The sequence below is a fragment of the Labrus bergylta genome, chromosome 16 (assembly GCF_963930695.1).
Source record: "Labrus bergylta chromosome 16, fLabBer1.1, whole genome shotgun sequence".
NCBI lineage: Eukaryota > Metazoa > Chordata > Actinopteri > Labriformes > Labridae > Labrus > Labrus bergylta.
In genome coordinates this window covers 14669556-14694101 of record NC_089210.1, presented here as the reverse complement: position 1 = coordinate 14694101, position 24546 = coordinate 14669556, and the positions used below count along the sequence as shown (strand labels likewise).

The following is a 24546-nucleotide window of genomic DNA, read 5'->3' as shown; positions in this document are numbered from 1 at the left end:
TGTAACAAATGTATGAATTCAGTAGACAGTACCTACTATATGTGCTGTATACATTTATTATCTGCACAGTAGGCAGATATTTGTTCCTTCGTCGTCTGATTCATTCAGTAAAGTAAAATAAACCAATAAAGACACATACATAAATATGGAAATCATTATTTAAATAGAGGTCTCAGGGGAAAAGGGTTTATAATAATTCAGACATTTGTTATATTTTTTGTTGTTAATTAAAAGTAGCAAAAATTTATTAAATTAATCCACGCTAGTTTGTTTTGATTATGAGGCACACGTGAAGTGAACAATTTACGTTTATTTTCGCACAGCATTGTGGGTGGTGAAATACAATTCTTTTCCTGAAAGGATGCATCCGATCCATACTGCATGAAACCCGGAAGTTAGTATCCATGCTGAAATGTTCAGTATACTGAGGTGGACCCAAAATATGCATACTGAATGACCACGAAAGTTCAGTATACTGAAACTCCATACTGAGAAGTACTGCATACTGAACTGTGGCTATTCGGGAAAGGACCAATGTCTTAACCTCTTTCTTTTCCAATTCTCCGTGTGTTGATGTTTCCGATTGGCTCTGAATCGATTAGTGAGAAAAAACCTCACTCAGTCATTGTTTATATTGTTTAAATTGATCACATTCAAGTAATGAATCCTGAACAATATTATATCAAAAGGTTAGTGATATGGTCTGTTTGAGTAAAACTAGAAAAATATTGGCTGATTCTTTTTTCTAACTGTTTCTTTTTTTTGCATTTTGTTGATGGTTGTCAATTTTTAGCAAAACCTGTGTTACTGTTCTTTAAAGAGCTGTCATAGTAGACAGGATTCATTTTTGGAGTCCTTCAACCAAAATTCCAGATTTTCCAGCAGCTTTAAAGTGAATAGAACACAAGTTCAAGGACAAGTGTCAATACATCTCAAAAGATACATTTAAAAAAGTGATCTAAATGGATTCTGAATCTTTAAACACTTAAGAAAGGAATCTAGATCTTAGGAATCCAGGCAAATTTATTCTAGATCTGACAAATTCATAACAAGGAGCAGTATGAGATGTTGATGTTGATAAAACCGTCTTAGAGAAAATACTTCCTTAATAACAATTGGCATTTTCTCAGGCTGTGAATTTAATGGCAGTTGAATCATAGCTTAAATTAGCGTCTTGTGTTCATAAACACCTCAAACATAAAATGTCTTAAAACACAAGTCCAAAACCAAAGTTGTGTCTTGATACTTCTTCTTTATACTTCCTCTATATGAATTATACTTCCTCAAATACTCAAAGCTCTTTAGGGAGGTGCTCTAACCACATTGCCTAGAAGTATCTTGAACGTATCTTTAGTCAACTTCAGTTCATATTCACAGTGTCTATCTACAGTTATTTAGCTGTTTAAAAATGAACATGAATTAGTTTTCTTTGCATTGTTCACACTCAACTGAATATTTTTGTTATCTTAAAGGCTTTTTATGCGATTTTTCACACTTAAATGTAATATAAATCAAGTATATCCTGTGAAAATAACTGTGAGTAATGACTGTCTACAATGGGTGTAACACCCGAGTCCCACTGTCTGTGATGTTTTCAGAGTTTTCAGAGTCCTATCTTCAGTTTGTTTACATTACATTACATTTAATTGAGGGACTAGAGAAAAGAAGCATACCATACTGTACTCACTGCTTAGCTGTGTTTCTAGATCACGCATATCATTTCAGGTATATTTACATGCAGTGTGACGATACGAGCATAGTAAAGATCGCTAGCATTAGCATGCTAACACAACAATGCAGCGCGAGTAGTTTTGGTTTCATGCTGGTGCTCAAGGGCGACATCTGCTAGATCAAAAAAATCACATATAAAGCCTTTAACCACTTGTCATTCTCTGCAAATACAAGACGTGAGAATATGGAAGACAGGAAGTTTGGAGAAATTTTGTATACAATAAAAACAGTTCACTTTTATTAAAACACAGTCAGATAAACAGTAGTATTCATTTTTTTACAAATTGAAATGGTGTTATGATTTTCTAGATTTAAAGCAAAATTATGTGGATAGAATGAATAAGGAGGAGAACAAGGTAATATATCTTAGGCATAATGTAACACGTGTCTTCACTGTCCACTTGATCGGTTCACACTTTAAGATTTTAATTGTTTTTATACTTGATAAAACTGTTTGCCATGGGTCAAAGGTCCAGTACTTTTGCCATTTTAAATCATTCTGACACCTAAAGGTCTAGATAAATATCCTCCTGTTTTTCATAGATGTCTAAAGTTGGTTCATTAAATGGCTGGATTACACTGTCATAGTAATCTTCAACTTCACTGGTTTCTTCTTGTCGTTCTTCTCTTTCTTGTCTGAAAAAGACTTCGTTGGTCTTTCTCAAGATTGAATCTGGGGCCACTTCATCACAATCATGGCCCTTGTATCTCTCTGGCTCCTCATATATATTCTCTTCTTCCACTCTCACCGTTTCCTCTTTCAGATTCTTCTCGGTGTCAACTGAACAAACATTCACATAGTCCTCTCTATCATCTTCATGACAACTCCCCACTCTGGCAGCCACTGAAACAGAAGAATTTGAAACACATGTCAGTACTTATGGCTGAACTCTTGAGAAAGTGTGTATTTAAAATGTAGAAAATATGTGGCTTGATGAGCACATTGAGTTTGGACCAGGGTTCCTGGCTGCTTGGCTTTTCGTCCTCTTTTGCAGAGCAGACAGATCACCAAAAGCACTACAAACAGCAACAGGAGGATCCCAGCAGTTACTGAGGACACCAGAGGCACATTATAGAGAGGCACTAGGAAAGAGAACATTTGATTAGTTTATCATACATAAATGTTTTATTATTTCTAAACCACATACGGCTAAAATAGTGTGCTTTAAGTTTAAACCCAAGACTTAGATATAAGGGTGAGGGTATTCATTCATATGCTAAACCAGTGGAAAAAAATGTAAGCTTCCATCCACTTCAGCTTTACCCCAACGACATCTGCTGGAAACTAGGTTACTATGATTCATGACCAAAACATTTTTACAGACCAATTAGGTTTTGTCCAACTTAATATGCTGCCACCTTGACTTACCATTAAACCAGGGCTGCAAGCATACTGTACACATACACACCTCTGAAAATGGTCCAAATTGCTGCAGCACAGCTGGTCTTTAATCAGCCTAAACGAGTTTATGGTACTCTATTTAATAACTAACATTGCTGAGCGGAGCCATTGCTATAAAGAAAGAGGATGGAACAATTTTGAAGTCATTAGGAAGTTATTAGTTGTTGGTAAATGGTAAATGGACTTGAGCTTCGTTTGAGAAGGGTTTTTTTTCTCCAGAAATGTATTTTTATTTAACCAGCCAGTAACTTTGATTTTTTTAGTTAAGTTTTTGCCCTGTTTGGGTCTTTATCTAATTTGTATAAAGGCTTATCTGCCTTTTCAGCGGAAACAAAGGGAGATATTGCACATCATAAAATATTTTGTTATGACACTTTTACCAATATTGCACAGTGTACACTTTAATTGGTAATTAAAAAATTAAAAAATGCTAAGCTTAATTCTACTCACATTTAATAACAACCCTGATTGCTCCTGTTTCAGTAGAATTAAATCTCCTTGTAGACAGTTCGACCTCATACACACAGCTGTAGTTGCCCTGGTGTTTATACTCAGCTACAGGGAAGTCAAAGGAGGCCGAGTGGTTGATTGCAGGCTTGGTGGCAACAATGGTTGAGTCAGAGGAGATGAGAAAGAATTGGCCCTCAGAGTAGCTGCTGTTAATGGAGCAGATGAAGATAAATCTGTAACCCCTGGTGACCTCTGCACCTTCAGGACTCCAGACCAGCCCTCTGTTAGGAGATGTGAGAGAGATACTCGGCTGTTGCAGTCTCACTGGATTCGAAAGGGATAATACAAAGAACAATAAGACAACAGGATTTTAAAAACAGGTCAGGATAAGGTGCAGATTCCTGATAAAGCCCCATACACAATCAAGCACATTAAGGCTGTGAATTTATTGGTAGTTGAAATGGAGACAAAACTAGCTTCTTGTGAAGTTCACACAAAATTGTGTCTTGATACTTCTTGTTTATACTTCCTCATTATGCATTATGCTTCCTCAAATACTTTAAGATGTGAAGCTCTTTTGGGAGGTGCTCTAATAACTTATTATCTTTATCACATAGTGTTCTACTGCAAAGACAAAAACATGTTTTAAAGAAAGTTTAGACACTATCATATCAATTTTAACCTTTTTAACAAACCATCAATACAAGAATGACCATGTTGACTTTTGTGTTATATTTTAAAATGATCAATATTTGTTTAACTTACCAGCGATAGAGAGACTCACAGTGTCACTTCGGGGGGACCTAAAGACTTGACCAGAGACACTTTTCTTGAACTGACACGCGTACAATCCCTCATCATCGAAGCTCATTCTATGGATATTGAAGGTGACAGAATTTGTATTTGGCCGTTCGGTCATTTTGGAATGACCTGGGATCTTCCTCAAGTAAAACGTTCCATCATAAATCCGAGTCGAGATTGAACAAGTGATGTTGACACTCTGATCCAAGTTTAGCTCCCCAACAGGATTCATGGAGATGGTTGGCTTTGTGAGGCTTTCTGAAATAAATAATACAATACTTACATTGTGATACAATACTCAGTGATATCTGACAGTTATCAGCCTTTGTTTTTCAGATCTCATTATGCATATGGTAAGACATATGAAGAATCATTGATAAAATATGGGAACGCTAACTATGAAATGATCATCTGCTTACATGACTTGTTTTGTATACTCAACCCTCTCTATATTGGATATATTTATTTAAAATGCAATAACGCTTTAAATGTTTAACTAGACATTGTACAGTATGTTAAAGGCTGGATTCGTCTTAGTGGTCATGCAGGCATGGACGGGCAGTCTTGCATTTCAGTTAAATGCCAAATGAGATTTTTTTCCACCAGCTTTGTGAGAAGAAAATGTGTTGGTGGATAGTTAATTATTATCAAAATTGTAGATTAGCTTTATCGACATTCAACAACTCCTAGCTCCGACTGCCAAAAGGTATCAGGTTGTGTAATGTCAGAGGAGAGAATCAAAACAAATGTAATAGATAATAAAGGACACAAAAGCGTGAGGTTGTTTCAACAAAGTAAATGAGAAAACTAAAATCAAAGTTGAGGCTTTTGCTGCTTTGTGTTCAAAAAAAGGTAGTTAATCATTTCAAATAGATTTATTTTATTTATGTATTGATAGCTCTAAACTGCTGTAAATCCTGTGGTGTCAATCAAGTTCTGTTGACATGCAATTGTCTTGGTTAATACACAACATACATCCACAACAAAACTTGTTGAGGTCTTTTAGTTATTTCTTTTCTCCGATGATAATCCTGTAATTATGATAACTTTTATTACAACATAAATCAGACAAGAGATTGAAAACTCACCAGAACAGATCACACCAGCGTCCTCATTGTGATTACAGTCGTGTCTTCCCATTTCTCTGGCCAGACACTCGATAAGAGAAGTTTCCCTTCCTGAACAGTCCACCTCATCAAGCAAAATTTGACCAGTTCCTTCACCAAAAAAGGCCTCATGGGGAGCACTCAGTGCTGTCCCACAGTTCAGCTGTCTGCACACCACATCAGCTTCACTTAAATCCCACTTATCATCACACACTGTTCCCCAATAACCACTGTGCAAGATTTCAACTCTTCCAGAGCAATGAGTAGACCCAGACCCAGTTAATCTGATTGAAGAACCTAGGAATTCAACACAGAGGGAAACAAATCATTGCTGCAATTGTTTTCTCTAAGATTGTATCTGTTTTATTATATCGTCTTTTTAAAGACACGTGGCAAAAATTCATGAATAAATAACAAAATATTTATCAACATTTCCCTCGTATTATTCTGCTCTTCATTTGATAAAGCATGCTGCATTTTTGTTATTACCAGTTTTACATGTGAAATGATTCTACAAGCTTCCAAATCAATACAAATAGGTTTGTTGAGTGACAAAAAAGGATACATTATTTTCCTAGTATTATTATTATTTTTTTTACTTTTACTTTTCTCAACTGAGGAAACACAAGAGTCCCAATAGTGTCTGGAGTCCTGTGCTGACCTTAGAAAACCAAGTTTTCACATCACCTCAGCAACGTTTAAGTAACAGATATCAACATATATATAGTCACTTCTCTGATAGACTTCAACCTTTCAGAGCCGTGGGTAGAAGAAGGCCCAAATAATCTGATCTGCCCACCTTTAAGGTAAATTAGACAGAATGTACAATATTTAGTGTGTTTACAGGCAAAGTTAAGCACAGAGATATTCCTGTTATTCCATTTAAAAATAATAATAATAATGTAATACAATTTCTTCTCATATTTGAATAATAATACAAATGTGTTTGTTTTTTGTGGAAAACACTGATCAGAAAAACAGTTGATTAAACAGAAAAAAATGACACATCAATACACATCACCCCCGACAAAACCTACAATATTATATTTCACCAGGGAATGCAAATAAAGGGTTGCATCACAAAGAAAAGTTGATTTACCTGCAGCAGGCAAAGAAGAAATCAAGAAGAAACAAACTATTGGAGAGAATAAAGCAATACATTTTATTTAATGTTGTATTTGTTTATATAAATGAACTTTCTGCAGAATATTTCTATTTCTAAGTGTCTATACCATTCTGTAAAGCTTTTTTCAAAGAATATAATTTTGGAAATTTCAGCCTTACCCAGGGTCAAGCAAAGGTGTCTCTGTTGTATGCTCTTCATGGCTGACACACAACGCTCTGTAATAAAACACAGAATACTCATCCTAGTGGTCCTTCCTGGAACATTGTCTTGTTATCTTGGTTGTCATATTTTTAAGCTGGAAGTATAGAGCAGTGGAACTAAGCATTTCAATAATACAGAGTAATAAGTGCAAAAAATGGCATACCAAAACAGCAAAATGGTCAATATAATAATATTGTATTCTTTTTGTCTCCTCTTCCTCTTCCCCTGTGGATCTTATAGTGTTGGATCCTGTCAGTCCCAGCGGAATGCTTTAGTCAGAATTGCAAATGAACCAGTTGGCTATTGACATGTCAGCATAAAAACTAGGTTGTGTTGAATTCTGTCGTTTGTTGGTCAGGAAGTGTTCAGAAGATATATCAGAGTTTTTTGCAGCTGCTTCTGGTTGATTAGAGCTACTGAGAGCAATTGCTTAAAAAACACCAAAGAGCTGGACATTTCTTTTAGACTACAGTTTAGACTGCATTAGTTTAGACTACAGTATATGACTATAACAGTTCCCTTGGGTTTTTTGCTATGAGCCAATATTTTCACAATAAAAACATAATTTTTCAATCAAAATGTGAAATACTCACAAGTGAAAATCATTTAAGAGCATTACAGAGACACCTCATATTACAAGCTCTTATATGTAACATGATAATGATGAGCAACCTATGGCACTGACTACTATTTTTATTTGTGTATTGATGGAAAGCCAATTTGATACTTACTCATGTCTTTATCTGTTTCATATTAATTTCCTTTTGACAGAAAAGCATTATGCATGATATGTCCTTTCATTCACAGGATTCACCAAACATTTTTACATTTCTTTCAAGGGCCTACTAAAAAACAGTTATTTCAAGAGAAGTTTTCACTTCAACTTGCAAGGCCTTGTTTATATATAAAATGATGAACAGGACACAAACTGTCTCTGCACATGAGACACTTTAACAAGGCTAACTGATAACAGACACAAATAGTTGTGTTGGTGCTTTACTTATGCAGATATGAAACTACACATGCTTTTGGCACATCATCATCTTCACATTGTCATAAAATATCAGCACCCTGAAAAGATACTGCAAGAAACTGTGGCTTTTCCGATTAAAGAACCACACTGACTTGGAGGATATGTCTTATTGCAGTCAATGGAGAATGGGAAACATAGCTCCAACCTTGGCTCCGAATGAAGCAATTGGTGATCTTGCTTACTTATCAATACGAATCAAGACGATTCAAAAGGACATCTTTTGTTATAATGTGGGCTATTCCCTAGTCTTACAAACTACATGTGCCCTAACTTTTCTGATACTAAAAACCGCTGAGTGTGGGCAAGACGGATCAGAACCAGTGATTAGCAAGTCAGGAAGAATAAAATAGAAATGCAGATTTCCTTCTAGAATTCTACAATTCACTTAGCAGATGCTTTTATCCAAAGCTGCGAACAACTAAGTGTAAGAACAACACAAGCAAGGATCTAGAAAGGAGAAAACAACGTCAGAGGACATTTAAGGACTGCAGGTCACTGGAAGTGAAGTCATTTTGAGCCTTTTTTTTAAAGATCCTTATACCTAAAAATTATAACCATTATAACCTTATAACTACATCTGATGTCAAAAATACATTTATGAAGCCATTATCCATATCCCCTCATCATCTATCATATCAACAGAAAGGTTATGTATTGACACAATGGAGCAGGTCTGGGTCATAATGCGTGTTTGGTTCCGTCTCCATCGGAGTTGATAGGTTTTTACTTTATTCAATGTGTGTGCTTCCACTGGCTCCGCTGTGCTGCGTCTCCAGAGCCCTCTGTAGCAGATATACAAGGCCTCAGTTTTTGCCAGATGTCAGCGCATCAATTTACCACGAACAGATCAATCGAGTAAAAGAGTGGCAGGGATTATATACACAGAAAACCAGGGGATAACGAGACACAGCAGGTCAGGAAAGAACAATGCGGGAAAGCATGAGAAGCAGCATCTGTAAGAACGACACAAAGATATGTACAAAATAAAACAGGAAATTACAATAATCATGGACAGAAACAAATCATGTTCTTAGGTTACTTTATGGGATGTGTCAGAAATGAGTGAAGATTCTCCTTCAATTAAGTGAACCAAATATTAATTAGTGAATCTGTGCAAGAAATGTTTTTTTAATCTCTCAATTTCAAATAAGTGAAATTAGTTTTTTTTCTTCTTTAAATAGAATAAAGCTGAAAAAATGTTAACCATTTTTTTACAACTATATATTCAATATAAAGGGTGTTTTCTAAAAAAGTGATACAGTCCACTATGGATACAAACTAAAATTCTGTTAGCTTGTTGTGAGGAGGAATATACTTTACGTTTGAAAATATTTCAGGTGCCCTTTGAAAAGTGTTAAATACAAGTGCATAATACTGATTAATGTATCTCTTTTACATGAAAACTAAAAATACCTGCCTTAAGAAATCCTTTGTTCCAATGACTTCACATAGAGTACAGTGCAGTCAGGAGAGTATTCACACATCTCTAGAATGTAAGCAGCGTCTGACATCTTATGGACATAAACTGTAATTACAGTCTGCAGTTTTCAAATCTGCAAAGCGAAGACAGCAATAATTGTTCAAAATGATCAATACGTGCTGTTCCATCAAAGCCAGGCCCTGATAACATCTATAGCCACCACTCTAACTCTCCTGCTTTATCTATCATTACATTTCTGAAGCAATTTGCTTTAAGACTATCATGAATATTTGAGGTCAAAATGTTTATTACTGACTATGAAACACCAGTTTATAGTACTAAAATACTCAGATATTCAAAACCAATACAAAAGTACAGATTACTAAGCTATGAGCAAAAGGTCACCTCAGCAGTACCTGGGAAGTGACCTGGAACCTCTCCAGCTACCACACCAACTTCCATATTATGGTCGGCACAGGAACTTGAACAGGTGACTCTTCGGTTCCCAACCCAAGTTCCTACAGAATGAGCTACTGTCGCTCATTACATCTATCCCTATATGACAGCTGTAATGTTCCCAAGCTTTATGAAAAGCTTGGGGGGCATTGTGCTAACCTTCCACATCCTCTGCCAACTCCATCAATGCTGTGTGCTTGTGGGAATAAAATGATAATACCTACATGTCTTTGGCAATTTTTTTTTTGCACTACCCAATATGCAGTTGGGTTAGGGTTTTCCGAGACGCGTACTGAGCAACTGACCAATAACGACAGAGTGGATCGACAGACCAATCAGAGCAGACTTGGCCCACGTGGGGTCTAACAGTGTGGGCTCAACAGAGCGTAGCTGACGGACTCAAAGCGTAGAGGGAGCAAGGAGGAGCAGTACATGAAAACAGACACTTTTTTCGGACTTTAGCTATTGTGAACGTACAAAAGTACGTAGTACATAGATTAAATATATGAACCCCAAAAAAGGGCATAATATGGGCTCTTTAATGAACACAGTCTTATGTAACCTTGATGTGTAAAGCCTCCCACGATCTTGATGATAAACAACCTCTAATTATGGAAGAGAAACTTCTTCTCTTATGAAGAATGTATGATAAAAACTGCTGAGTTGTTTCTGTGTGTATAAATATGTGTTCTTGAGTCCTATGAACTACTCTCACAGACTACTCTGTACTCTGTGAGATTTGCACCTTAATAAAGAAACATCTGAATTTCTAACAATAATGCTTTGAAGATCATTTGATATTTTATGACAAAATGAAAGTCATAAATGTACAAAATAACTTTCAAAATGCAATGTATCCTGCTAAAAAAAAAAAGATTTAGGATTAGATCTAAACAATGACTAGCGCACAGTCTTGCATGCATGGCGGAAATGCATTAAGGACAAATAATATCATAATTTCCATAAATGCCATCAGTTGTTTCAGTAAGTGGTTTTACATTTTCATAGTCATCTTCTTCTTCACTGGTTTCTTCTTCCTCTTGTCTGTTTTCATCTTCATTGAAACAGACCCCCTTGTCCTTTCTCAAACGTGAATTTAGGCCTACTTCTTCAGAATCATGATCATCAAATCGCTCTGGTTCCTCATAAATATTGTCCTCATCCACTGTTTCCTCTTTGAGATTCTTCTTGGTTTCCATTGAATTTATATTTACATAATCATCTTCATCATCTTTGCAATACTTTCCCACTCTGACAGCCACTGAAACAGAAGTATTGGAACAATGTGTGAGTTATGAAAGATCTTTGGAGAAAGTGTGTATTCAAAATTGTAAAACTGTGTGTCTTGGTGTGTACATTTGTTGTGGACAAGGGTTGGCTGCTTTGCTCGTTTTCTTCTCCTGCAGACCAGACAGACCACCACCAGCAGCAGCAGCAGCAGCAGCAGCAGCAGCAGGAAGCCAGCAGCTACTGAGGACACCATCAGCAACAGAGACACTGAGAGGGAAAAGCATTTGATTCATTTATCGTACAAGTACATGTTTAACCTCTCACCATTGCCTAGTCAAATGCACTTCTGATATATAACCCCCAGATGTATCATTTCTTAACCAAGCATCACATGAACAAACCTAATTTGATTTCAGTATAATTGAAAGACTGGAATTCCAACTCACTCTCACCAACCAGCAAGAAATCTGGTCATTTTGATTTATGACCAAACACTGCCAATACTGCACTTAGAAGGTTGTGTTCTTTATGAATATGGGCATTTTAAAGGACCCATATCATGCTTTTTTCTGGTTTTATATGCCCTTTAGTGTGTTTTCCAAGTGTCCTGTGCATGTTTAGGCACATCTATGTGTAAAAATTCAAAGTCCGCAGAAACGCGGCTTCTTCTACGTCCTCCTGTTAGCTGTAGCATTAGCTGCATCTAACGCTCGATTCTAGCCCTCCTCGATAGAAATTTGTCAGTGCGGCGTCATTGTCAGTGTGAGATCACTGATATAAGTCCATTGGCTCGTTGTGGCAAGCCCTGCAACTCATGTTGAAATTTCCGAGACGCGTGCTGAGCAACTGACCAATAACGACAGAGTGGATCGGCAGACCAATCAGAGCAGACTTGGCCCATGTGGGGTCTAACAGTGTGGGCTCAACAGAGCGTAGCTGACGGACTCAGAGCGGAGAGGGAGCAAGGAGGAGCAGTACATGAAAACAGACACTTTTTTCGGAGGAGGAGGTTCACTTTTTTGTGAACATACAAAAGTAGGTGCATAGATTAAATATATGAACCCCAAAAAGGGCATAATATGGGCTCTTTAAGACAATGAGACTGATGATATTTTAAACTGTTTTTAAAGCTTCACTTGATTGTTGTCTACTTGTTGTTATTAGTCTGCTTAGCTTTGCATTTTGTTGCACTGGTGCTTTTACACAAATGAAGGGAGATAAAGAGAGATCACACAGCTCGTAAAGATTTTGTTAAGGTAAAATATAACTTTACTCATCAGTGGTTTTGTTCATGAAACTTAATGCTCCCACCTACTTACATTTAATGATAACGCTGATTGGTCCAGTCTCAGTAGAATTAAATCTCCTTGTAGACAGTTCGACCTCATACACACAGCTGTAGTTGCCCTGGTGTTTATAATCAGCTACAGGGAAGTCAAAGGAGGCCGAGTGGTTGACTGTTCGCTTTGCGGCAACAATGGTTGAGTCAGAGGAGATGAGAAAGAACTGGCCCTCAGGATAGTTGCAGTTAATGGAGCAGATGAGGACAAAGCGGTAACCCCTGGTGACCTCTGCACCTTCAGGACTCCAGACCAGCCCTCTGTTAGGAGATGTGAGAGAGATACTCGGCTGTTGCAGTCTCACTGGTTTCAAAAGGGTGAGATGAAGAAAATATAATACAACAGGATTTATTTACAGAAAAGATAAGATCTAGATCCAATAAATCAATCAATCAATCAATCCAAATTTGTATAGCGCCAAACATTATCTCGAGACACTTAACAAAAGAGCAAGTAAAAGACCTTACTCAGATTGTGAGTACATATTAAAGAAAGATAAATCTAAAAACAATAAACATCATTGAAAAAGTAAGTCTAAAAGTAAGTCCAGTCTGCATTGGAACAAGCCTCTATTTAACATGAACTGGATGACTGAGAACCTACACAGACAACATTGAAAACAAGAAACTAAATAAAATAACTTATATTGTATGTTTAGAAAAGTATTTACAAATCAACATGTTAAAGAGACTGACTTTTGTCCTTACCAGTGATGGAGAGTCTGAGTGGGTCACTTAGGACGGAGGTGAAATTTTGACTTGAAATGCTTTTCTCGTACTGACACTGATAGGATCCATCATTTTCAAAGTCAACTTGAATAATGTTGAACGTAGCAGAGTTGGAACTTGGTGTTTGGGTCACTGCGAATGAGCCTGGGATTTTCTGAAGAGTGAATGTGCCACCTAGAAGCTCAACTGTGATGGAACAAATGATGACGATATCCTGACCCCAGGTAACCTCACCAACAGGTATCATGGAGATGCTGGGCTTAGGGAGGCTAACTGAAAAAAAACAACAATACTTTGGTGATACAGTTCTCTTAATTTATCTTCAATCTGACAAGAATATGCCTATGTTTTTCAGATCGTATTCAGCATATTCTGGCAAGCCACAATCATCAGAAGTATATAGAATACACCAACTATCAAATAATCATCTGGTTAACTTGTTTTGTATAATCAAACCGGATGTATTGAATAAAGGACAAACTATTTTATATCTTTATAAATAAACAAATACATTTTAAAAGTATGTTTAATCATGGTACTTGCTTTATTTGAGTTTTATTATAACTTTCCTTCCTCTGAGCTTAAAAGTGTTGTTAACTTTGATGATACCACTACCACATATCATGCTAGTCACAGCAAACTTCTGGCACCAAATGAAGAGGAACAGGAAAGGGTTTGAACCTCACAAATACACAAAGTGCCAGTGAACACAGCAACCCAAATAACAGACGCTCTGCTATTGCTATAACACATACCGTATATTTGTGGTTAAGAGTTATGTATTTTGTATTTTGTTAATGTACTATAAATTCTGTTGAGTTTCAAGTGAACATTTGTCTTAGTTAGAAATACTCTTGGCATTTATTGAATGTATGTCCCCACTTAATCCAATTGAGGCTGTTGGGCCACGTAGGTTTAGGACAGTCAAACAATGGACTTGGGCCTGCACCTCTGTAAAAGCCTCATTTGAGTTATTCACTGAGATCACAAAGAGGCCTAAAAGGACTCTTAATCCCAGAATCCCCTGCGGTACTTCACACCTACGCGTGAAGTAAGGGGGGGACCGGAACCTCTCTCTCCTCATTGGAGGGGACCTGAGGTAGACCCCCCATGGAGCAGGCCAGGCTACAAAGCTCCAAGACTTCCATTGTTCTTCCTCTTTCCACGCGCTGACTTCTGGTGCTTGGAGACCCAAGCTTATCTCCTGTTTCCTGCAACAATCTTCCTTTGTTTTAAGTTTTTGGCGCGCAGGTAATCCGCGGCCGGCAGTGTTCTAAATTCCGAGCTCGGATTGTCCAGTGAACGCATCTCAGTTTCTCGGAGAGCGTCAGACTATAACAGATTATCAGAAAGATAACAGTCTTATTACGTCCTGCAACAAAAGGACATCAACGGACATCTTTCCACTCGACGGAGAACCAACGAAGCCGCTCTCGCCGTAAGGGACCCTCGCCGCCATCAGACGCCCATGCCCCAGGACGGGCAGAAGATCTGCTCCATCGCCGGATTCTTTTCCTTTCACCAATCGCGGACAAAGCGATTCACAAGTGAGGCTTAATTAGGTCTGGGCAGAATTAGCTTTAGAGAGTGTTTTTAACAATTGTTGATCAAAGCAGAAACTGGCGCGGGAGTCGGACTGTGATCCGGCCTCTTCAGGCACGCATTTCTCTTTTATTCTCTTTTATCCTCTTTTATTTCCCCTTCTACGAACATACACACACACATATTCCTGTGTAAACGTACATCTGTAGACCAACTCCACCACCGCGCCATTACGCACAGAGATCTATACACTCGCGGCTATCCAGACGGCTATGATAACGTTTGTTGCTTAGACTAGTTTATAATAGTTATTTGCTTAATTAAGTTCATTGATTTTGGATTGATGTTGCTTTGTTTAAATAAATTCTGTTATAATTTAAGAGAGCAGTTGTTTGTGATTACTGGTGTATTTGCATTGTGATATAAGCTGGGTGCGAAGGCTTTGTGTACGGATTTCACGCCTTCAATTTATTAAATATAGTTATTCATTATTAATAATATTAGTAATTAAATAACTAATTTGAGACTGATTTGAGTGATATTTTGGTTATATTTACCTGATTACAGGTTGGTGCCCCAAAACGAGATTAAACATAGTTTAATGATATTTTATTTATATTATTAATAATTAAGTATAATTATTAAAGAATATAACCAAAGTTGACTTGATACAACCCCAACAAATGGTGCCCCGTGTGAGGCTTTCAATAAACCAGCTTTATTGCACTGTTAATGCACAGCAATCCAAACTTAAATCCTAAAAAGGATCCTTCTGAAGAAAATGATATTTTCTTTAAATTTTTGTGGTTTAAGCAAAGCAGACATCAAGCTGTGGCTTAGTTGTGTTGTATGTTGTTAGTTAATGGTTAAAGCCATAACTGTTGTCCCCTTTGGGTCCATACAACAATTGGACATAATGATGCAGCTAGTGTGACTTTATCAAGGAACTTGATTTGTTGCATTAATCTAGATTTTGATCCTGAAGTATTCTACTAAAGGATTGTGGTGCTCCTTGATGAGTGTAACCTCATCATTGTTGCATAGCCAGCTGTCTGAGAGGTGTGAGTTCCTCCCTTCCTTTGAGGACTTGAGGTATGAATCCCCTCTCCTATCTTCCAGGATAGACTGCAGTGATCAGTTGGGAAACTTAGATAAGATTTGCTCTCGTGTACCAAGACCCTAGGTGAGTCGGGACTGAGACTCCTTTTGGATCAGACGACGCAGCACTGCAAGAAACTGTTGCCGGTCTGACGAACCTCTCCTTAGAGGAGAGTGTCAACCTATATAGCTAGTCAATTAGCATTAGTGATAAGAAGTTAGAAGAGCTAGTTGATCTTGTCAACCACAGAGCCAGGCTCACCCCTAATAAAGACAGTATGTATGCAGAAGACATACATCAACTATGGGCCAAAGCTCACTATGGATCAGATGATCCACCCCTTCAAGACGTAGTTGCTCATCTTATCCACCTCCCTATAGAGCAGCTCGACAGCCTGAACTCCTACACCCTCAGCACATGTGAAAAGAAACTAAAGGGCTTGGTTGAATATGCAAATCAACCAATTGGGAAGCCAACACGTACAGTTTCAGATGTTCTAGGCGAAATTCTCCTCCTTTATCAGCGCAAATCAAATGTGCAGAATGAGATACACCGGGAACAGCTAGCCCGGGTACTAGAAGAAGGACAGATCCTGTGGGACGACTTCGAAAGAATGCAGGATAAACTAAAGACCTTGCAGGAAAATTGCAAGGCCCTGCAGGAGGAGAATAAAACACTGCATGAAAGCAGCAAACTGGCCGAACAGAAGAAACGAAGTGACACGGTACCCAGATTTCAGGATAGGCAGATAAGTACTGCAGCCCCCAGATCAGCTGAGGAAACCTCAGACGAAGGATGGGAGACTGAAACAAGCCCCTGGAGGAGGGAGACAGACATGTTGCAGGATCTGGAGGAGAGGGGAAGGCACCGCTGGGTCGACCCAGGCACAAAAGCGCCCACGTCCTCAGACCACCCGGTAAAGAGCTGGATGATTAAAGATGAAGGGCCCCCGCGTTCCGCAATACGCTTTGAGCGAAGAGAACCCTCACCCCGCAGGAGGAGAGACTTTACTCCCCCTAGAGACAGGGAGGAGACACAGGCCCAATCGGGCACCGAACGCTACCTGTCCCACGACAGACGGCCACGTCTGAGCCGAACACAAACCCCGCCATGGTTACAACCCTACTACCGTGACAACCACAGGGCTTACGATTCGTCAGACGAATCGGACGACCCTTGCCAGCCTTCGGGTCAGGGCCTGCGAACCAGGCAGATAGAACCTCAGGCCAAAGATCTGAAGCGTTTTGACCCAGATAGCCCAGATTCAAGTATTAACAACTACCTTAGAGAAGTTGACCATTGTCTCCTTGACCTGCCTCATGCGTCCTCACATGAAAAACTGAAACGGATCTGGAAGACTACGGCTAGGAGTGTCCGTGATTTCATGGAGACACTCCCACCAAAGGTCCGATCCTTGCAGAAAGGAAACAAATCTGTTAGTCAGCACTTACAAACTGCCAAGCAGAAAGTGTTGGACATGAATTAATTGAATTAAGTCAGGGAGCACAGGTAAGCATGGAGCAAGACATATCGTCAGGATATGACTCTGATCCTGGACCAAGCCCCTTAAGAGATCAAACAACCCTGCTGAAAAAGCTCAGTAAAGAACCGAGCAGCCAGGATAACCCAAGGACTGAGGAAATAAGTCTAGTTTTCCCTGATTTTGACTGTGGAGCCCCGCTCCTTGGGGAAACGCCCCAGTTCTCTGACAACTGTGACACCCTTTCACACCTTCACAGGTTTGAATCACCACATAGGAAGGGGGGTGACTTCTCAGCCCCCAGAGGCAGAGATAACACCAGGCCCCCTCCTGCTACCTGTAGGTTCCCATTGCAGGATTCACGGCTGAGGAATATCCAAACCTCAGATGACTGGGATGGCTCCCTTCTACCCAGAGATCAAAGAATGCGCATAAGGCTCATTGAATCTATGGCACAGGATGTAGAGCGGTTTGATCCAGATAACTCAGACCTCTGCATCGATGATTACCTCGGAGAGATTAACCTGTGTCTCAGTGAGGTACCTGATGCATCCACAAGAGAAAAACTCAGGCTGATCTGGAAGACAACTTCCAAGAGTGTCCATAACTTCAAGACTACCCTTCAGCCTGAGATCAGATACCAGTACTCTGCGCTCTGCAATGCTTTGCGCCAGGAATACTCCACCTACATTGACCCTGCATCTGCCCTTCTTAGTGCTTTCAGTGTCTTGCACCAGAAGCACGAGGCCCCCAAAGATTATTACTGGCGACTAAGATCTGCATATTTCCAGGGACGTGAGCCTCCAGGTTTGGAAGAGAACCCAACTTTCAAGTCCATCTTCATGCACAACCTGCATGGCTGCGTGCGTTCAGATGTCACCCTGCATAGTCGTACACATCAGCTTAGTATGAAAGAGATCAAGAGATTCGCACAGGCGGTTTGGCAGACACGCTTACGTCACGTGTCACGTGAGGGCAACAAGTTGCCTCGTGCTAGGAATAAGAGACTATATCACCGGCAGAATAGAGAACAGAGCCAGGGGGGTGAAGGTGGGACTCAACCACAGAGTAGGTTCCAGCCTGGAGAACTGATCACTACCAGATCCGAACGGAACTCTCGGGATGGCCGTAGTCTGAGACAGAAGGGTAGGTATAACCGGAGTTCCTACGAGCTCCCTAAGGACTCCCTCGCTTACAGAGAACCCGATTCTGACTCCACATAGGAGTGGGGGTGTAGCCTCCATTCTAGAAACACAACAATGTCACTCTACCGACATGAATGTTTCCTAGTCCCTGTTTTGTGTTTTGACATTGGTAGGGAGACACATAATGTACATGTACATTTACACACCTACATACCACAAACACCTTCCCACAGGCTTACTCCTGCCCAGGCTAGGAGTTAGCCCACAAACCTACACCTTATACTCTTCTCTTTCTCCCTTCCTCTTGTCTGTTTGTTTCATTTGTTTTGTTAAAGAATGCACCTTGAGTAGCAAAGCTTTGCTAATGCCTGGTTATGTTTTATGCCTAGCTTTAGACATAGTTAGACAGTCTGCCCAGACTTTGCCTCAGTGTCTGCCCAGACCGAATGCCTCTCAAAATGTATAGACTTTTGCTCACTAACTATTTGAACATTTGTCTCCTAACACATGGACTGTTGGCCCTATTTGCCCTAAAGACCACGACCCGCAATCCCATTCTTCAGGACAAAGGGGGGGATGTTGGGCCACGCAGGCTTAGGACAGTCAGACAATGGACTTGGGCCTGCACCTCTGTAAAAGCCTCATTTGAGTTATTCACTGAGATCACAAAGAGGCCTAAAAGGACTCTTAGAACGACCACTCTTGAGACTGATTTGAGTGATATTTTGGTTATATTTACCTGATTACAGGTTGGTGCCCCAAAACGAGATTAAACATAGTTTAATGATATTTTATTTATATTATTAATAATTAAGTATAATTATTAAAGAATATAACCAAAGTTGACTTGATACAACCCCAACAAGGCATTGAAGTTGTGTGTGAAATGTGATAAGAAGTAATTTTTACATTAATGGTGGTAAATGGACTTGAGACTCGCAAAGTCTTTCTAGTCTTCTGACAACTCAAAGCACTTTTACACTGCAGGGGCTGTATTCACAAAATCTCTTAAGTACTAAGAGTTGCTCCTTGTGACAGAATTCTTAGAACGTTTTTAGAATCGTGACATTTCCTAAGAATTTTCCCTCAAAGTTAAGACTAGATCCTTGTTAAAAAAGGAAAGTTATTCACGCAGTGTCTTAGCCCTTAAGAGAGCTCCTAAGGCTACAAACTGTTAAGGAGTAGTGAGGAGGACTTTTAACAGGTTTAAGAGTTTTTTCAAGCAGCGGAGAAAATGGAAACATGTTCTGCAAACACTCCATGAAGAATATTTGTTTTCAATCATTGTTTGGCCGAAGAGACAAAAATGATATGTGCAGACATTTAATAAATCCATCTGTGACTTCTTTCAGTGCAAAGTGAGACATGTATGTTGAGTTTGTCTACATGTGGTTACCTCCACAGGTGCATCCAATCACTAATTAAGGACCTTCACATGTTGATATAACAATCAGCATGTAAAGAGGCTGCTGCACAAGTGGGCATGTGATTTCAAACATTTTGTAGGCTATATATTTTTAAAATATATTTATCCCATGGAGATGTTCATAATTACACAATGGGCCCAATCGATTTCACTGTCTATGGCCATTATCACTAAGACAGCACAGTTTTTCCTCCATTTATTAGATCAACCAATGACAGCTTCTGAAAGAAATGTGTCATATCTAGCAACGGAGTCAACCACGCCTCCTCATTAAGACAAAAGTTTCCGTCTCTTCCTTGCCCAGAGTTGCTCTGAGAATGTTCCTAAATCATTCCTAGGCTAAAATTCCTTGCTCTGAGTTTTTAGTGTAAGTTAGGAGCTCTCTGAGAGGATTCTCAGAATGTTTGTGAATACAGGTGCAGAACTCCCGGTAGAGAGATGACCAACTCAGCCACTGAGCCACAGTCGTCCTTGAAATAAATGTAAGCAATATTAATAATAATAATGAATGATAAAGTAAACCTATGAGTAAAAAGCAGCTTCTCTTTGATGATAACACTGCATTACCATGAATGATTACACTGACTTTATCTTTGTTGAGTTGATGAGACTCAGCATTCTCTCCTCCAGCCCTTTAGGTTGCCTTTGATATTTTCACAACTTCATCAATATTTAAAATATTAAAAACTATGCTCACCAGAACAGATCACACCAGCATCCTCATTGTGTTGACAGTTGTGTTCCCCCATTTCTTTGGACTGACACTCAGTTAGAAAACGTTCACTTCCTGAACAGGCCACATCATCCAGCAAGATTGGGTCAGCTCCTTCACCAAAAAGGGCACTTCCAGGAGCACTCAGTGCCGTCCCACAGCTCAGCTGTCTGCACACCACCTCAGCATCTCTTAAGTCCCAGTCATCATCACATACTGTTCCCCAGGTACTGCCATTGAAGAGTTCAACTCTTCCAGAGCACTGAGTAGATCCAGCTAATCTGATCTGAGTACCTGAGAATTGATCACAGTAGAAAAAACATTTCTGGATGAAACATGCCTTTCTTTTCTTACTGGGTCATTTGAAAAACTGATTTGAAGATAAATGCAGAAAAACATTTTGATTCATTTAGAAATATTGTATCAACAAATCACGATTATCATTCTGCTCTTAAATTTAAAGAGCATGCAGCAGGGTGTGGTTACCAGCTTTTACATGTGAAAAAGTTCCTACAGGCTGCACAGACCCACAATGACAAAAACAGGTTGATTTCAAAAAGCACACTTGATTTTTCAAAACATTTGTTACAAAAAGGTTCTTACCTGAGCAGACCACGCCAGCATCCTCACTGTGTTCACAGTTGTGTTTTCCCATTTCGCTGGATTGACACTCAGTTAAAGAACGTTCACTTCCTGAACAGGCCACATCATCCAGCAAGATTGGGTCAGCTCCTTCACCAAAACTGGCACTTCCAGGAGCACTCAGTGCCTTCCCACAGCTCAGCTGTCTGCACACCACCTCAGCATCTCTTAAGTCCCAGTCATCATCACATACTGTTCCCCAGGTACTGCCATAGAAGAGTTCAACTCTTCCAGAGCACTGAGTAGATCCAGCTAATCTGATTTGAGCATCTGAAAATTGATCACAGTAGAAAAAACATTTCTGAAAGACACCTTTGACAGATGTTATTTAAATGGTAAATGGACTTGAGCTTATATCGCACTTTTCTAGTCTTCAGACTACTCAAAGTATTTTTACTCTGCATGTCACACCCACCCATTCACACACTGATGGTAGTGGTTGCTATGTAGTATCATCCATCAGAAGTAACTAATCCATTCATATACCGCCACTGAAGCAGCGGGAGCAATGCAGGGTTAAGTGTCTTGCCCACAGACACATCAGACATGTTGCCCAGCTGGGGATCGAACCCGCAACCTTCTGGTTGAAAGACGACTACTCTACCAACTGAACTGGAAAGGCTACACATACACAGATTCAAACAAGAGAAAGTACAATTTTGCCTTGTAAGTCTGAATCAGCGTTCTCGTGCTCGGCCAACGACTCCAACTGAGCCACAACCCACCAAAACATTGTTCTAATTCCAGCTAAACTAGCCCAATTGATCTGATCTGACCACCCTTCAGGCACATAAGACTTAATACAGGCTATGGTATCGTTGTGGAAATGAAGCAATTTTAGAAAATTGGACTGACCTGCAGCAGGCAAAGAAGAGGTCCAGAGTACAGAGACTATAGAAGAGAAGAAAGTTACAATAAGTGCAGAAATATAAATGTCCTTTTTTCATCTAACTCTCTCTGTATATTTGAATTAATTGAGTATAATAAAGTATAGTGTCATAACTATTCTGTTAACCTGCTTTCAAATGTTGAATCTTGGAACATTCTTCTTACCCAGGGTCAAGTAAAGGTTTCTCTGTTGTATGCTCCTCATGGCTGATGCATAGGGTGCTTGTATCATTATCGGTGAAAGGACAGACCGAAAAATGACTTTAAAAAAGCCTGCAGACGCACTTAACCCTGCTTGTCTTTTTTCTGAAATACTTCCTCTTTACAGTGCTGATGTTTTTTTTAAACAAAAAAGTTCAGCAGAACTCAGCTGCTTAAATTGGAACCGCTGCTGCACAGAGACAGCAAAGTTGTCACAAAAAAAATATTTTCGGTTCTAGGGCTTAATCCTGTGAATTTTATAAGCATGCTGTTGTGAGGGTTGTAGATAAACCAATTGGTCTTTCTCAGCTCTGGTGGGGCTATCCTTGTTAAGTGATGTATTAAATTCATGTTAGGGTATTCAGTTACCACTTCCTGTTTTTACTTGGTTATTTTTGTCACTTGGTCCCTTGTGTGCAGCCTTTCTTCCTTCTCTGGCTTTAACCCCCGGAGCCATAGTCTCTGCATTTCAAGTCTCTTATCTCCTTGTTCCTCTTAAGAGTTTGTATTTTATAGTCCTGGTCTAAAAAAACTGTTTGAAATATGTATTAAGTACGAAAGCATTAGCTGATGCTGCCATGACAAACACACTTCAAGTGATAAAAGGACATCCCATGTGTCTATAGTGACATATTGTCTTGTTAGTTTTCACCTTGCATAGGTATCTCCGTTCATCTTTGGTAGGACGGACTAAAGACACAAGCCTTGAGAGTGGGCAGGAGGCATGGATGCAACTTAAGAGACCTGGGTCCTTTCCGAATAGCCACAGATCAGTAGGATGTGCAGACTTTTCAGTAGGGGGTTTCAGTAGACTGAACCTTTGTGGTCATTCAGTGGTCATTTTTTGGGTCCACCTCAGTAGACTGAACATTTCAGCATGGATACTAACTTCCGGGTTTTATGCATATGGATTGGATACATCGTTTCAGGAAATGAATTGTATTTTACCACCCACAATGCTGTGTGAAAATAAACATAAAATGTCACTTTACGTGCGCCTCCAAATCAAAACAAACAAGCGTGGATTAATTGAATCAATTTTTAATCTAGAGTTAAAGTCCCGACTGAAATCATTACTTTTAATAAACAACAAAAAATGTAACAAATGTATGAATTCAGTAGACAGTACCTACTATATGTGCTGTATACTTTTAGTATCTGCACAGTAGGCAGATATTTGTTCCTTCGTCGTCTGATTCATTCAGTAAAGTAAAATAAACCAATAAAGACGCATACATAAATATGGAAATCATTATTTAAATAGAGGTCTCAGGGGAAAAGGGTTTATAATAATTCAGACATTTGTTATATTTTTTGTTGTTAATTAAAAGTAGCAAAAATTTATTAAATTAATCCACGCTAGTTTGTTTTGATTATGAGGCACACGTGAAGTGAACAATTTACATTTATTTTCGCACAGCATTGTGGGTGGTGAAATACAATTCATTTCCTGAAAGGATGCATCCGATCCATACTGCATGAAACCCGGAAGTTAGTATCCATGCTGAAATGTTCAGTATACTGAGGTGGACCCAATAAATGCATACTGAATGACCACGAAAGTTCAGTATACTGAAACTCCCTACTGAGAAGTACTGCATACTGAACTGTGGCTATTCGGGAAAGGACCAATGTCTTAACCTCTTTCTTTTCCAATTCTCCGTGTGTTGATGTTTCCGATTGGCTCTGAATCGATTAGTGAGAAAAAACCTCACTCAGTCATTGTTTATATTGTTTAAATTGATCACATTCAAGTAATGAATCCTGAACAATATTATATCAAAAGGTTAGTGATATGGTCTGTTTGAGTAAAACTAGAAAAATATTGGCTGGTTTCTTTTTTTTGCATTTTGTTGATGGTTGTCAATTTTCAGCAAAACCTGTGTTACTGTTCTTTAAAGAGCTGTCATAGTAGACAGGATTCATTTTTGTAGTCCTTCAACCAAAATTCCAGATTTTCCAGCAACTTTAAAGTGAATGGAACACAAGTTCAAGGACAAGTGTCAATACATCTCAAAAGATACATTTAAAAAAGTGATCTAAATGGATTCTGAATCTTAAACACTTAAGAAAGGAATCTAGATCTTAGGAATCCAGGCAAATTTATTCTAGATCTGACAAATTCATAACAAGGAGCAGTATGAGATGTTGATGTTGATAAAACCGTCTTAGAGAAAATACTTCCTTAATAACAATTGGCATTTTCTCAGGCTGTGAATTTAATGGCAGTTGAATCATAGCTTAAATTAGCGTCTTGTGTTCATAAACACCTCAAACATAAAATGTCTTAAAACACAAGTCCAAAACCAAAGTTGTGTCTTGATACTTCTTCTTTATACTTCCTCTATATGAATTATACTTCCTCAAATACTCAAAGCTCTTTAGGG

The 24546-nt window shown here is 39.0% G+C and overlaps 2 protein-coding genes across 2 annotated transcripts; both read right to left on the bottom strand.

Annotated features, from left to right (window-relative positions):
* Nucleotides 1-1891: 1891 nt before the first annotated feature.
* On the bottom strand, nt 1892-7118 carry LOC109995783 (deleted in malignant brain tumors 1 protein-like). The gene is made up of 8 exons (XM_029280370.2): nt 6981-7118; nt 6775-6831; nt 6590-6625; nt 5473-5787; nt 4349-4642; nt 3584-3907; nt 2674-2814; nt 1892-2575 (listed from the first exon to the last, which is right to left on the bottom strand). Exons 2-8 carry the CDS (start codon nt 6812-6814, stop codon nt 2238-2240), a joined length of 1488 nt encoding a protein of 495 aa, XP_029136203.1. The 5' UTR covers nt 6815-6831; nt 6981-7118; the 3' UTR covers nt 1892-2237.
* On the bottom strand, nt 6634-22455 carry LOC109995760 (uncharacterized). Its single transcript, XM_020649595.3, has 8 exons — nt 22124-22455; nt 21926-21961; nt 21032-21340; nt 20414-20722; nt 13004-13297; nt 12276-12599; nt 11083-11223; nt 6634-10987 (listed from the first exon to the last, which is right to left on the bottom strand). Exons 1-8 carry the CDS (start codon nt 22188-22190, stop codon nt 10662-10664), a joined length of 1806 nt encoding a protein of 601 aa, XP_020505251.1. The 5' UTR covers nt 22191-22455; the 3' UTR covers nt 6634-10661.
* Nucleotides 22456-24546: the final 2091 nt, after the last annotated feature.